Source organism: Choloepus didactylus, chromosome 19 (assembly GCF_015220235.1).
Source record: "Choloepus didactylus isolate mChoDid1 chromosome 19, mChoDid1.pri, whole genome shotgun sequence".
Lineage (NCBI taxonomy): Eukaryota > Metazoa > Chordata > Mammalia > Pilosa > Megalonychidae > Choloepus > Choloepus didactylus.
The window spans coordinates 14,567,409-14,580,765 of NC_051325.1; the positions used below are offsets into that span (position 1 = coordinate 14,567,409).

The 13,357-nt window shown below is 47.8% G+C and overlaps 1 protein-coding gene across 2 annotated transcripts in view; it reads right to left on the reverse strand.

Moving 5' to 3' along the window:
* Nucleotides 1-19: 19 nt before the first annotated feature.
* The window catches only part of SLC24A3 (solute carrier family 24 member 3), a 561,375-nt gene continuing 548,037 nt past the window's right edge, over nt 20-13,357 (reverse strand). For both annotated transcript variants that reach the window (XM_037811901.1, XM_037811900.1), the window contains 2 exons: nt 5,829-5,894; nt 20-2,452 (listed from right to left, as the gene is read on the reverse strand). In XM_037811901.1, the coding sequence (XP_037667829.1) occupies nt 2,303-2,452; nt 5,829-5,894 (216 nt within the window). In that variant the 3' untranslated portion in view covers nt 20-2,302. The remainder of the gene's footprint in view (nt 2,453-5,828; nt 5,895-13,357) is intronic.

A 13,357-nucleotide genomic window follows, 5' to 3' on the forward strand; every position in this document is an offset into this window, starting at 1 on the left:
TGAATTAGCGGCTATTTTTCTTCTGATTCTTCTAGTCCTAATAGACTGTGTGGAGTGTCAGGTGGGATTCTGGCTTACTTATTAACTTTGGTCTATTTTTAGATTCAGGGCAATTATTTCTTAAGAGTCATAGAGGATAAAAACATGGCTTATTACAGCTGTTACCGTCTCTTTTAAGGAAAGAGCTTTGGGGAAGTCTTAATTCTCACGAAAACTAGTAAAATATGACTGGATGGAGAATTTAGACACTAGTGGACGTCAGCACTGGCAGGGGGGATTTCTTTATTTCCTATTGTCCTAAAGAAAAGGGTCCCCAATGGGATGTCTTGTGCAGTCTACTGGATGTGGAGGCCACAGAATTTGCCACTTCATACTTGTCACCTGCCAACCAGGGTTCCAGGTGAGTCAACCCAGAAACAATAAAAGTGCAAACATCTGACCCACAAGGACTGGCTCATTTGACTTTCTGGGAATAATCCCCCATGTAAAGCCGGCAACACTCCAGTAGAGAAAGCACTGTGCTCTGCTCGAGGAGGAATACAGAACAGAGTTTATTTTACACTATCCGTCCAAAGAAAACAATCGCCATAAACCAGTGCAAAATGTGCAACATCGTCCGTAAGCATGTCTTGGCTCTGAGAGCCCAGATGGGTGTTTTCCCCTCTTGCTCCTCACTTGGGCGAAGTGCTCACTGACTACTGCCAGCCTCTGTGTGCACCACAGACAGAACATTCGACCGACTGGTAGCAGGTTATTTTTACAATTCATACCAGAAGGTGTACAAGGGACGGGAAAAACCATACCGAATGCACGGGAAGTGATCAGTGCTTAAAGGAAATACGAGGGACGGCACGGGCAAGAATCCACAGTTTCAATAAATACAAGTGTAACAAGCATGGGTGTGTCTCAACTCGGTGGGATTAGTCTGCATATTAATTCAGCATCATATAAAATCTAGCAGAGCGATGGAGCAGTGATTGGCAAAAAAATAGTCCACAATAACTTATGCCCTTGAGCGAGTCTGCAATGAACACATTCGGTGGCTTTGAAGGTGTCAGGTCTCTGGTTTCCCCTTCTCTTGTCATCCCTCCGGGAGGGGAGCCAGGTCAGCTTGGCAGTGGTATCCTGGAAGGAAGGAAGGACGTGTGCCCAAGAGCCAGCCATCGGGGTCCAGTGTACTCAATGCCGGGTGGCAAACTGGGACGTTGTTGACGTCATCTGTGCAAATGCGCGTCTCCATTTGCAAAGAAACCAGTGTCTACAGCTCCTGTGCAGAAAGCAGTGGTGACCCTCTGGGTCACTCCCTGTCACCCCAAATACCAAGCAACAAGAGCACATCTCAGGGACTCAGGAGTTGGGGAAGCTTTGTCGTTGACTGCCTGGCGCCTCCATGGATGGGAAGTTTAACCAGGGCTCCCTTGTCAAAGGCCTTAGGCAGGCTGGAACTATTGCTTGAAAAACTGGAGAGAGCCTAGTGAGAAGGTGATGGTCAAATGGACATGTGGGATGCTGTCTTCTTCCTTGAAAACCTTGTGCCCTGTCCCCCCACCCCCAGGTTAATTTTCATAGAACTTTAGAGAAGCATCCTTGGCTGGGTATAAAAGGTCGTGCATTCTTTCCCAGGAGCCTCGCCCATCTGTTCTTTTAATAAACACTAAATCCATGCATGCTCCAATGTGTCCCAGAAGACACTGTAGGTACAACCTTTGGATTATCCACTAACCCAGAACCCAGTGGAAGAAGATGCAAGAGAAGTTCTTGATCTCTGGAAGAAAAGGGGGAAAAAAAAAGGGGGGGCAGCCCCCTCAAAGCAAAACAACCACTCCCAAACCCAGTAACCTAGGAATCACCCCCAAACAAAACAAAATCCCAAACACTCCCTACAATCAATCTTTCTATTTCTGCAACAGTCTCAGGTCATAAATTAGATTAGTCTTCCATCAAATAACTTAAAAAAGGCAGAGGAAGTATAACAAGTTTTGCCTGGCTTGGGCCAGTTAGCAGCCCGTTTTTCTAGAATCTCAGTCACTGTTCAAAACTGGAGCTTGAAAAATTGCGGGGATGCTGTGGAAGTCTTCACATGGAGGAGGCGGGAGGGGGTGGGAGGTAGGACCCCAAGAGGTGGAGGAGCCAGGGAAGGGGTCAGGGAGACCCTGGGCCACCTGGCCAGGGGTGGAGGCCTACGGACAGCGCGGGAGAGACGGACGGCCCGGCCCTGGGGCCCGCGGGACTCGGGGTGCGGCCGGCTCTCGTATTGCACAGAAAAGAAGGAACCGAGCCTCGCCGGTCACTGGTGGATCAGTCAGTGGTTCCCGCACATGGGCAAGTTCACAAAGGTGAACACATTGAACTCCGTCATGATGGAGAAGCACAAGAATATGCCGTACAGGAAGAGACACCCACAGCCGAGCTTCTTGTCCAGCTGCCACTTGTTCAGATGGACGCCAAACACCTGCAACAGACAGAAGCCGGGTTCAGATGGCACCGGGAGCAGGGCCCTGGGGTGACCTGGGGGGTTGGGGAAGGGGAGGGACAAAATGGCGGGTATTGGGCAGCCACCGATTCTCTCTGAGCTTGCAAAATCCACTTCTCAGACTGGGAAAGGTAAGAACATCAAAATCAAGAGAAGTAGAAGTCAGAATCCACTGGCTGTGGGAGAATGAAGAATTAAAAATGATGGGGTTCATCTGCAGAGTCAAGGGAGCCACCCCTGGTCCCATGGAATCCCATCCCATGTCCTTCCATGCCTGGCATCTCCCATGTCATCCGCTTCTTGGAACGTCCCATCACCAGACCCTGGCTCTCCCTGTGGACCCTTCCCCGGTAGTCCCTGGAGGAAGGACAGATGCCCCCCTTGCTGCCTCCAAACCCTGTTCCTTCTCTGCACCCTGAAAACACCCCACTTGGAATCCAAAGTCTTGTGAAAGCCAAGCTCTGTCCCTCCTGGCTGTCATCAGCTATTGAACCTGGCCCGTTCTCCAGTCCTTGGGGATTTTAAGCCCAGGCTCACGGCCACACTCTCCACCACTCCTGCCATCTTTTTTAGCAATTTCAGTATCCACGTAGGGGATCTCCTGAGTCCTTGTCTTCCACCCTACCCCAGCCACTCACTCCCATGGCCACACCCACAAGCCACATGCATCTACTCAAATTTAAATTTAAATTAATTGAAAAATTTTTTTTAAATTAAAAATTCAGATTCTTAGTCACACTGGCCACATTTCAAGTACTCACCAGCCACACATGGCTGGTGGCTACCATATTGGATGGCACAGCTACAGGCCACTTCCACTGCAGCAGAAAGTTCTAGCAGATAGCCCAGAGGAGCAGAGCTCGCCATTTCCAAGAACATGAATGTCTCTATAATCTCAGCATAAAACAGTGCATTTCTGACTACAGTCTCCTTTCTTCCCAGCTCACTTCATCTGGTACCTGACTTCCCACAATCCCGTGAGCCCCCCATGACCTACAATTTGTTGTCACCACCCACATTTCACTACCCTTGTACCCTGCCGCCCCTCCTTGCCCTGCATAAATTCCATCAGCGATGGTTAGAAAGACTCCCAGCCACCCACCCTCGATTCCCTGGCCCCAGTTTCACTTTGTGGTCCTTGCTTGGTTAAGCCACAGCCCTTCGGTCCAAACCAACTCTCCATTAATCTGCAGTGGGCCACCAAGTGCCTCTAGCAATCATCCTGTACTTCCCTAGTCCACTTGCTCTCACTTTCCTAGCTGGCTATGTTCACCTCTTCTCTCCTCAAGCCTCCAGCCCTCCCTTCCCCTCCCTCTCTCTCAGCTCTCAACCTTGCTCCTGTTTCACAGAGCTCCCCCCACCACGCCAACCCCCCACCTTCTCTCCTGTTGATGGGCACCCACTGTCCACACCAACTCCTCTGCCTGCTCCCTGGATCCCATCTCTTCTTGCTGCTCAAGACACTGTTTCAGGATCCTCCCTTCTCTTTCATCTACATCCTTCTCTCCAGTGGATTTGTTCCAATTGGCATACCAAAAATGCACTCATTTCTCTCCTCTTAAAAAATAACACTTTTCCGTGATTTCCATCTTCTCTCCTTCCTTTACAGCAAGATACTTTGAAAGAAAGAGTTGTAAATACCAGCTGTCTCCAATTTCTCTCCTTTCTTTCTCTGTTTTCTGACTCCACTCAACCTTCTGCTCCCATCACGATACCAAAACTACTCTTGATATCAAGAGCACCGATGATTCTGCATTTCTCAATCTAAGGGCCAATGCTTAGGACTCATCTCACTCGATCCATTGGCAGCATGTGCCACAGCCTATCACTCCCTCCACCGGGAAACACTTTCCTCCCATGGTGTCCAGTCGCACACTCCCCTCTGCATGTATCTTTTGGTGTTCTGTTCTCATCCTGCTGACCTCTAAATGCTGGAGGCACCAAGACTCAGATCTTGGGCCTCTTCTCTTCTCTGCCTGTACTCACTCCCTTGGTGATTTCACCCAGTTGCACGACTTGACATACCATCTCTATTCTGGTATCTCCAGCGCTGATCTCTTCCCTGAACTCAGGCTCATATTTCCAATGCCCTTCTTGCCATTTCCCCTTGGACATCAACTAGGCACTTGAAACTGAAGGTGTCTGAAACTGCACTTCCTCCCCAAACCTCTTTCTTTTCAGCCTTTCAACAACCCAGTTTCAACAACCCAGCTGGTGTTTAGCCCAGTCTCCTGTAGACTCTACAACAGTAGCATGGCAGCAGGAGAAGGGACAACCAGGCCCCACAGTTACGAGTGTGACTCTGATGTCAGGCTGCTGGCTCCTCCACAGTGCTGATGGACACAAGTTGTCCAACTTCTCTAGACCTCGGTTGCTCATCTGTACAATGGAGCTGATAATAGTGGCTACTTCAAGAGGGTGTGGGGAGCTCCAAATGGGAAAATACATGCAAAGCAGTTAGTACAGTGCCTGGCATTCAGTAAGTGCTCAATAGATGCTGGCAATTCCAACATTGTACCAGACCTGAAGAACCACCTAAGCTATGAAAGAATGAAATTTGTAGATTTTCGTTTTAGTGTCAGACATTATTTGCTTTGGTAAAACTTTGACAATTGACTTAACATCGTGATCCTGTAAATTCCCTCTCTTGCTTCCTGCCTGCCATTCTCAATTTCCAGTCTTTGGCATATTTATAGTTAACAATATGTCAGGTGTGATTCCTGAACAGTTCCTTGAAAAATTAAGGACAAAACATATTGCCCCTCAATGCTTATTAGTGTGAAAATTGAACAGCATGCTTGTATAGTAATGGATCCCTTACATGGGTCAGTTCAGAGCTGGTGTGAATTTGTTCCCACCAAATATGTCACTGTAATTGGGAATATTAAATCATACAAATGGAGGTATTTGCCAAGATAGTGGAATGCCATAAAAGTGCAGTCAATAAAATAAATACACTCTCAGGCTCTTGAGTATTGGTCAAATTCATGTATTTATAGAGACTTTTAATAGTCAGCAAAGTAAATTATTGGAATCTACCCTTCTGTGACTCATCTTGCAGAAAAAATGGGATCTGCCTCAACTTTTGATAAAACAGTGTGCAGTTGACATGAGACTGGGCCAAGCCTCCCAGAGGGGGGCTGGCTTCCATCCAGAAAGGGAGAAGGGCTTTCTAGTGGGTTGCGAGGATACCCTTCTAGAAGAACTGGCCACAAGATGGGACATGTGGAGGTCAATTCTTCTCATTCACCAGGAGGCCAAGCCCATGTTGTGCCCGGACAGATACTAGAGCCAAGAACCCAAGAGGAGGGATGAACACGCAAGCTCACGAATGGGGAGAGAGTTGCAAACCCACCGTGACGAAGACGGAGGCTAGGAGCAAGCCCACGGAATAGATCAGTCCCCTGCTATTCAGTCGGATCTGTAACAAAGGATTAAACAGAGTTAAGCTTCTGAAAAGACATCTGCCTAATGCAGGGAACTCAAGCAACTCTGAGTAGCACTGATTCCAACTCTCTCCTCTGGGATGGAAGAGCTGAAGAAGGCCTCAGCCCCCCACGTTTTTAACCCCAGGCCAACCCTTGTCTTGGTCCACCCTCAGCCCAGTCCACACCCTCTACCTTCAACCAGTGATGCCCCGGCTGGGACAAGAAACTTAATTTCCAAAAGCCACAGTTTTCTGCTGTGTAAAATGGGGATGATATGGTTTCTTCCTCAGGGGTGGAAGTGAGGAGTAACTGAATTATTGCACACTGAGAACCTTATTCCCTGCCTGGGGCCCTGCGGTGGATTGAATCATGTACGTCCCCAAAAGACAGGTTCTTAATCTTAATCTGAGTTCCTGGGGTGTGAACTCATCTGTCAAAGGGACCCTTAGTTGAGGTGTGGGCTCATTTATGAATGGGATTTCCATTTAGATCCCACTTAGGAGTGGCCAAACCGAATGGAGGCCTCGATCTGTGTGACTGAAGGCCTGAGTTCAGAAGTGGCCAGAGGGGTCAGAAGCCTGAGGTCAGTGGAAAAGAAAGAGCAGAAACAGGAGAGAGAGATCGCACCCTGATGGGAGGCCGAGGTGCTAGCCAGGGAACCCCAAGAATGCAGCCAGCTTCCCCAGAATGCTACAGACCAACGAGGAGAAAGCATGGCCTTGCCATCACCAGGATTTTCCACTTCTAGCCTCTGAAGCTGTGAGCTCATAAATGCTTTTTGTTTGCACCAACCCATGGTGTGCTACCCATCACGGCCACCCTGGTGAGCCCACTTTGAGTCTCTGGCTTCCTCTATAAACTCATCACCCTGCCAGCCTCCGATTGATGCCTCATGACGGCAGGGGCCACCCCTGGCTTTATCCTCTGTCTGGCATGCGGCTGGACACAAACCACAAGCTTAGTAAGTAATGGATGAATGAATAACGAGTGCCCATGAGATATCACTTTGAATCTGCTTAAAAAAAGAGTCAAGTGTTTCCATGAGGCAGGGTGGACTGCTCAGAAATGGGACGTTCCAGAAGCAATGCCAGCCCTGCCCAACATTCCCTGACTCCTTTCCCCGCTTGATTTTATTTTTCTTATGACCACGTACAGCGTCCTTTTGTCACCGAGCATTTTATTATGAATGTTTTTAAGCATTCACAAAAGTTGAAAGAATTATACCATCTTATTTTTTAATGAACTTCAAAGCTGGTTACCCATCGTGAACCCTTCAGTCTGCATCTCGCTGGGCAGAGTTCAGCTGTAGTTCAGGGTGTTATATTTTCAGATGCAATTTTTGTACACTGAAATTCACAAAATGCAATAGCTCGATTCAAGGAGGTTTGAGAAATGCATGTACTTGTGTGCCCCAAACCTCAGCCATGACACAGGGCACTTCCACCACCCCTGAAAGTTCTCCTGTACCTTCCATCTGTCTCATCCAGAAGCAACTGCTGCTCTAAATTTCTCCACCATGGGTTGGGTCTGCCTCACTTACAGCTTCACATAAATATTGTCGAACGGTATGCACTCTTTTACACAACGATTCTTTTACTTAGCACATTGTCTTCTAAGATGCCTTCATGTTTTTTCACTGCATCAACAGCTCATTTCTTTTTGTAACAGTAGAAATAAAGCACAGTTCATTTAACTTGCCTGCTGATGGGCATTTGGGCTGTTTCCAGTTTGGGGCTATTAGCAAACATTGCTTTTAACATTAAAAAACCAAAAAATGAGCAGATACCTACAACAGTTTCTCCTTGCCAACAGGACAGCTACTGATGAAGATGAGGAAGATGGCTACCATTATTGCACTACTAGGAACCAAGGACCCCGCCATGGCCTTGCATTCACTATGTCATTTCTTAGCCACTTGCTGGTCTGGGACTTGGCACCCTATCTGAACGAGAGCATTTTGCCTTCCCACCTTAGCACACTCTTCTCTCCCCTTTGGAGTCTTCAGTCTTGCCAGGTGGGACACTCCCCTTTTCCCCACCCCGACTCTGCCCATGCCTGCAGGTGTCCGTGTGCCTCTTCCAAGCCCCCTGGGCCCCTGCTGGTCCATCACCCATCTCCCTTGCCTAGATGGCCATCTTCCCTCCCCAGACAATCCATATGCTCTGAGGGAAGACACTGGGTCTCGAGTTTTCCTTCATTTTGCACAGTATTGACATTTCCTCCTGGCTCCACACTCTGTATGTCTAGATGAGCATTTGCTGGTGGGGCTAAACCAGATGATAGCATGACCCTTCACACTGTTGGATTAGCTCTGGAAAAGCAGATGAGCTCCCACCTTGCCCAGTGTAGCACTAACCAGTTCTCTCTCTCTCCCCTCTGCCTCCCAGATGAAGGCACATTCTCCACAAATTCAGAAAATCTCCACAGCAATGCTCATCTAAGAGCACGCAAGGCTCAACTTTGATCGTTCTATCCTGACATTTCACATTGTTTTTATTACTTGCCTTCAGAAATACGCATTTTCATTCTCCAATTCCCTCTTGGTCATTGTTGCAGAGGCTGGCTGCTCGCACAGTCAACAAGAGTTAGTCCATGATGCATATGTGTTTTTCAGTGTGGATGCACACACAGAGACCCATTCATACCTAGTTTCACACGTGCACACAGCTTATAAAATAGTTCCCTGACTCCTACAGCATTTGGGGATCCTGAACTCTCAGCCTCGAAGATTCTGACTCCCCCATGCTATGGTTTTAAATAACCATCTCTCTGCGATCTGAGGTCGGCTCCACCCAACCAGCAAATTCTTTAAGGAAAACTAAGCAGCTGCTGGATTTCTGCTAATTTGCTTGTAACTTGGAACACATGTTGCATGTCAGTTCGCATTTTCTTTTTTGGGTAATTTTAACACTCGTTTGGCTGTCGGTTCCCAATGGATGGGCTTCACCTTGGCTTCCCACTGTTATCGCGGGGTAGGTAGCTCTTTCCTTGAACCATCTAATGAAGTACAGTAATGACATGAAGATAATGAAAGTAATGCAGCCTAGGAAAAAGCAGCCACTTCCGGGCAGCTGACCGTCCTCTCCTTTTCCAAGTGCTCTCACAAATACCATCTCTGACAACTCTGTGAGATATATAGGGTGGGGTGTTCTCCCCATTTAAAGATGAGACAACTGAGGCTCAGGGAGGCGAGAGACCGGAGCCAAGGCCGCCGAGGTTGAATTGTGGGGCTTCCCCTAAAAGATACAATGGAGTCCTAATCCCCAGCACCTATGAACGTGATCTGATTTGGAAGTAGGGTCTTTGCAGATGTCCTCAAGTTAAAGTGAGGTGACGCTGCAGTAGAGGTGGGCCCTAAATCCATTGGGACAGGCGTTCTTTAGGAAGAGAAGAGACCCAGAGATACACACATGAAGATGGAGGTGGGGACTGGAGCATGACTGCCACAGCCAAGGAACGCCTGGGCCACCACTGGAGCTGGAAGTGGCAAGAGAGAATTCTCCTTGGGCCTCAGGAGAGAGCACGGCCCCACCTAAACCCTGACATGGACTTCCAGTCCCTGGCGATGTGAGAGAAGGAATCCTGGTGTTTTTGAGCCACCCGGTTTATGGCACTTGTTCACTGCCATCCTCAGGCCCAATTCAGGGGTTGGATTTGCACTCAGGGTTAGTCTGGGGGCCCCCAATTCTAGACCCTGTCATCATACTCTGTCCTGCCCATAGAGAAAGCCAAGGGTCCCCTCCTGTCCATCTGGGGGATCTGGGCTTTCCCCACCTACCCCTTCTGTAAGAGCCCTGAGTGAATTTTAAGAACTACATCTGCCAGTGCAGCTGACGCCACTGGTGCCTGCCCCTGCCCTACCTCCCTGATGTTTTGGTGAGCTCTAAGCTGACCTCCCAGAGCCAGCTCCTACACCAGGCCTGAGCGCTGTTCCAGAACCCTGAAAGTGCCAGCAACCAGAGGCGTTGGGGGCTGTCCTCCACCGGTGGTTCTCAGGAGGAGTGCGCAGGCCCCGGCTCCTGGCCATCAGCTGAGCTCGCTCTGAGTGTCCGCTGCACAGCAGGGACCTGATCTGGCCAGTGGACCGAGCCCCAGCCACCCGTGGCGGTGACTGGCCTGGTGACACACCCTCTGTTGGCTGCCTTCCTTTTCTGCTCTCACTTCCCCACTCTCCTACTGGTTTTCCTGATTCTCCTGACAAACTCCTTACCCTCAAGTCCTTGTCTCAGGATGGACTGGCTCCCGGGGGGTACCTAAACTGTGATAAATAATGAGACTGAATCAGCTTTAGGCCTGGATGACCTTCCGGGTGGGACCTGTAGGGACCCTTCCTTCCCGCCAAAACACCTTATTTTTCCTGGCACAGCCCCTGAAATCCCACCATAAAGATTCACCCTTAGGGGATTGGGTGCTGTTGCTGTAGCTCCCCAGAGCTATGTCAGAACAAGCTCTAGAGGAATTCATTAATTAAGATGCCACCAAGCAATCCCTGCATTACCTACGCAGGTCCTGTGGGAATAGTTTGCAGACAGGCTCTGGTAGTGGCATGCTGGAAAGCGTTTAACAACCTCTGCCGATTTCAGTGGTGTAAATACTCCCACCATGGCCAGTTCAAGCTACTCATGTGAAGTGACTGAGTGTGGAGTTGGGAAGAGATGTGTAAAGTCACCCCTCGTGAGCCTGGAGGGGTGGCTCCAGCACCCGGGCACTGTCCCTGGGGGCTGGGGGCAGGGATTTTTCTAGAAAGAGAAGACTGGCCCTATAAATTGGAGCAGAGTCCAGGTATTAGGAACCTGATTTGGGAATGGCTGCTAACAAAGGTGGGAAAGCAGCATGTGGGAGGCATAAAAACCGACTGGTTCACTGTTTCTTTCCATCCTCTGCTAGGTGCTGAGGAGTACGAGCTGAGTAAGATATAGCTCCTGCCTCAGTGAGAGAGTTAGGGGAAGACACACACGTCAGAGACTAGGGTCCCATGTGATACAGAGGCACTAAAGTTGGCTGGGGCAGGCTTCTTGGAGGAGGGGATGGTTTGGCTGAAAGAACTGGTCTTAGGGGGATCTTGGAGAAAGCCCTTGCAGCACCTGACCACTCTGTCTTCCTTGAAACACTGTCCTGGCTCCATGGCCCCACTTTCTTCTGATTCTCCCCTTTCTGGCTGATTGGTCCTCAATCCCCTTTGCTGGAAGCTTTTTTCTACCCAAGATTAGGATATGGATCTGGGGTCCCTTCTCTGTTTACAATTACTTCCTTGATGGGCTTTATGCTTTAAAAACCGTATTTATTCCTTTTTACAGCTGAATAATGTGCACTGAAAAGGGAATGAAGCTCTGATGCCTTCTACAACAGGGATGAACCTTGAAGACATCATGTCACGTAAAATAAATCAGATACCAAAGGACAAATATTGTATGATCTCATGTATATGAAATGATTAAAATATGCAAATTTATAGAATCAGAAAGTGGAATACAGGTTATGAGGGGCTGCGGTGAGGGTGGGGAATGGGGTGTTAATATTTACGGGTACAGAGTTTCTGTTTGGGGTGGTGGAAAAATTTTGGTAAGAGATGGTGATGATGGTGGCAGGACACTGTGAATGAAATTAACACCATTCAACTGTATAACTGAAAGCAGATCAAACAGTAAATTTTAGGTTGTATACATGTTACCAGAATAAAAATAATTTTAAAAATCCCACAGAGCTGTACAACACCAAGTGTGAACCCTAATGTAAACTATGGACTATAGTTAATAGTATAATTATAATAATATTGTTTCACCAGCTGTAACAAAGATATCACACTAATACAAAATGTTAATATTAAGAAAAACTGTATTTGTGTGTGGTAGTGGTGGTGGCAGTGAAGTACATGGGAACTCTATACCTTCTGCATGATTTTTCCTGTAAACCTACAACTGCTCTAATAAAAAAAAAAAAAAAAACTATGCTGTTGACCCCCAAGTTTATATTTGCAACTAAGACTTCTCCTCTGAACTTCAGACCTGCCTACTTGACATCTTCATGGGATGTCCCTCAGGCTAATCAAACTTAATCTCTCCTAAATGGAACTCTTGATATTCCTTGAGTATGTTCCTCATCTTCCCATCCTGTCTTTCTCATCTCATAAACAGTTCCACAATACACTTAATTGCCCAAAGAACTAGAAGTCACCTTTGATTTTTCTTTCTCTTATCCCCTCCATACCAACCATCAGCAAATCTTATCAATTATTACCTTAAAAAAACACACACACATTTTTTCCTTCTCCATCTACATCAGCTCAAGTTACCACCCTCTTTTACCACCATCTTCCTAACTTGTCTTCTCTCCTCTCCTCTTGCCTTCTTCTAATGCATTTCCAAACAGAATCAAATATGATCTTAAAGTTTAAACAGAATCATACCATCGACTTGCTAAAATTCTCAGCAGTTAGAATAAAATCCAAACATTTCACAAGGGATCACAAAATCCTGGAATACCAGGTGCTTTTCTCTCTCAACTCACCTCCTCATTAACAGATGTTTACAGGAGACGTGACGTCAATCCCAGGTCCTGTTGGTTCTTTCTTCTGCAATCTCTTGCTCAGTCTTCTACTGTTTGTCCAGCTTTACTGCCACTTTGGAGGTAGAGGGAATTACTGGTCTCCCTCCCTCCATCCCTGTAGTAGGGTTATTTGTCCACACCTCAAGGTGAGCAAAGGTATTTCCCTGTCTCCTGACTTCAGGTCTGGCCATGTGCTATGCTTGGACCGATGGGATATTAGTGATCTTGATGTGAACAAAGGTTTGAAATGCATTTGCCTATTTGCACATGTCCTCTTGCACTCCTATCTTTTCATCTTGAGAAGAATGTGTTTCTGGAAGCCACGGTCCAAGGAAAATGAGACACATGTGGAGAGATCCTCCCAAAATTGGAGCCAAGCCTAGATCAGCCAACCCCTTGTCCACCCGCAGATGCATGAGTGAGAAACACATGCTAATCAATGTCTGCTACTGATTTGGGGTGGTTTGTTGCAGCACGAAGGCAGCAATAGCTAACTGATACAACTCTCCTAGTCCAGTCACCATAGTTCCCATCTTCTGGATCACTGCAAATGCCTCGTAACTAGTCAGGGCTGCCACCAGTCTTGTCTGGCTCCATTCTCCATGTAGTTGCCAGAATCTTCTTTCTGAAAGGTGCATGCAATCACATCACTCCCCCCTCTAATACCCTTCATTACTTCCATGGTGCCCTTGACCCCATGGCCACTCTGTCTCCAGTTTCATGGCTCACCACTCACCCCCCACTTCCCCTTTCCCCACCCCGTACACGCTGCCCTCTGCCATAGGAGCTGCCCTCAGCTCCTCAGGTTTATGAAGCTGACAGCGTTCGTACGAGCTGTTCCTTCTGCTTAGAAAAAATTCCTCTCGCCCCTCTTTCCCTGCCTGGCTCCTGATAATCTCAGATTCTCAGA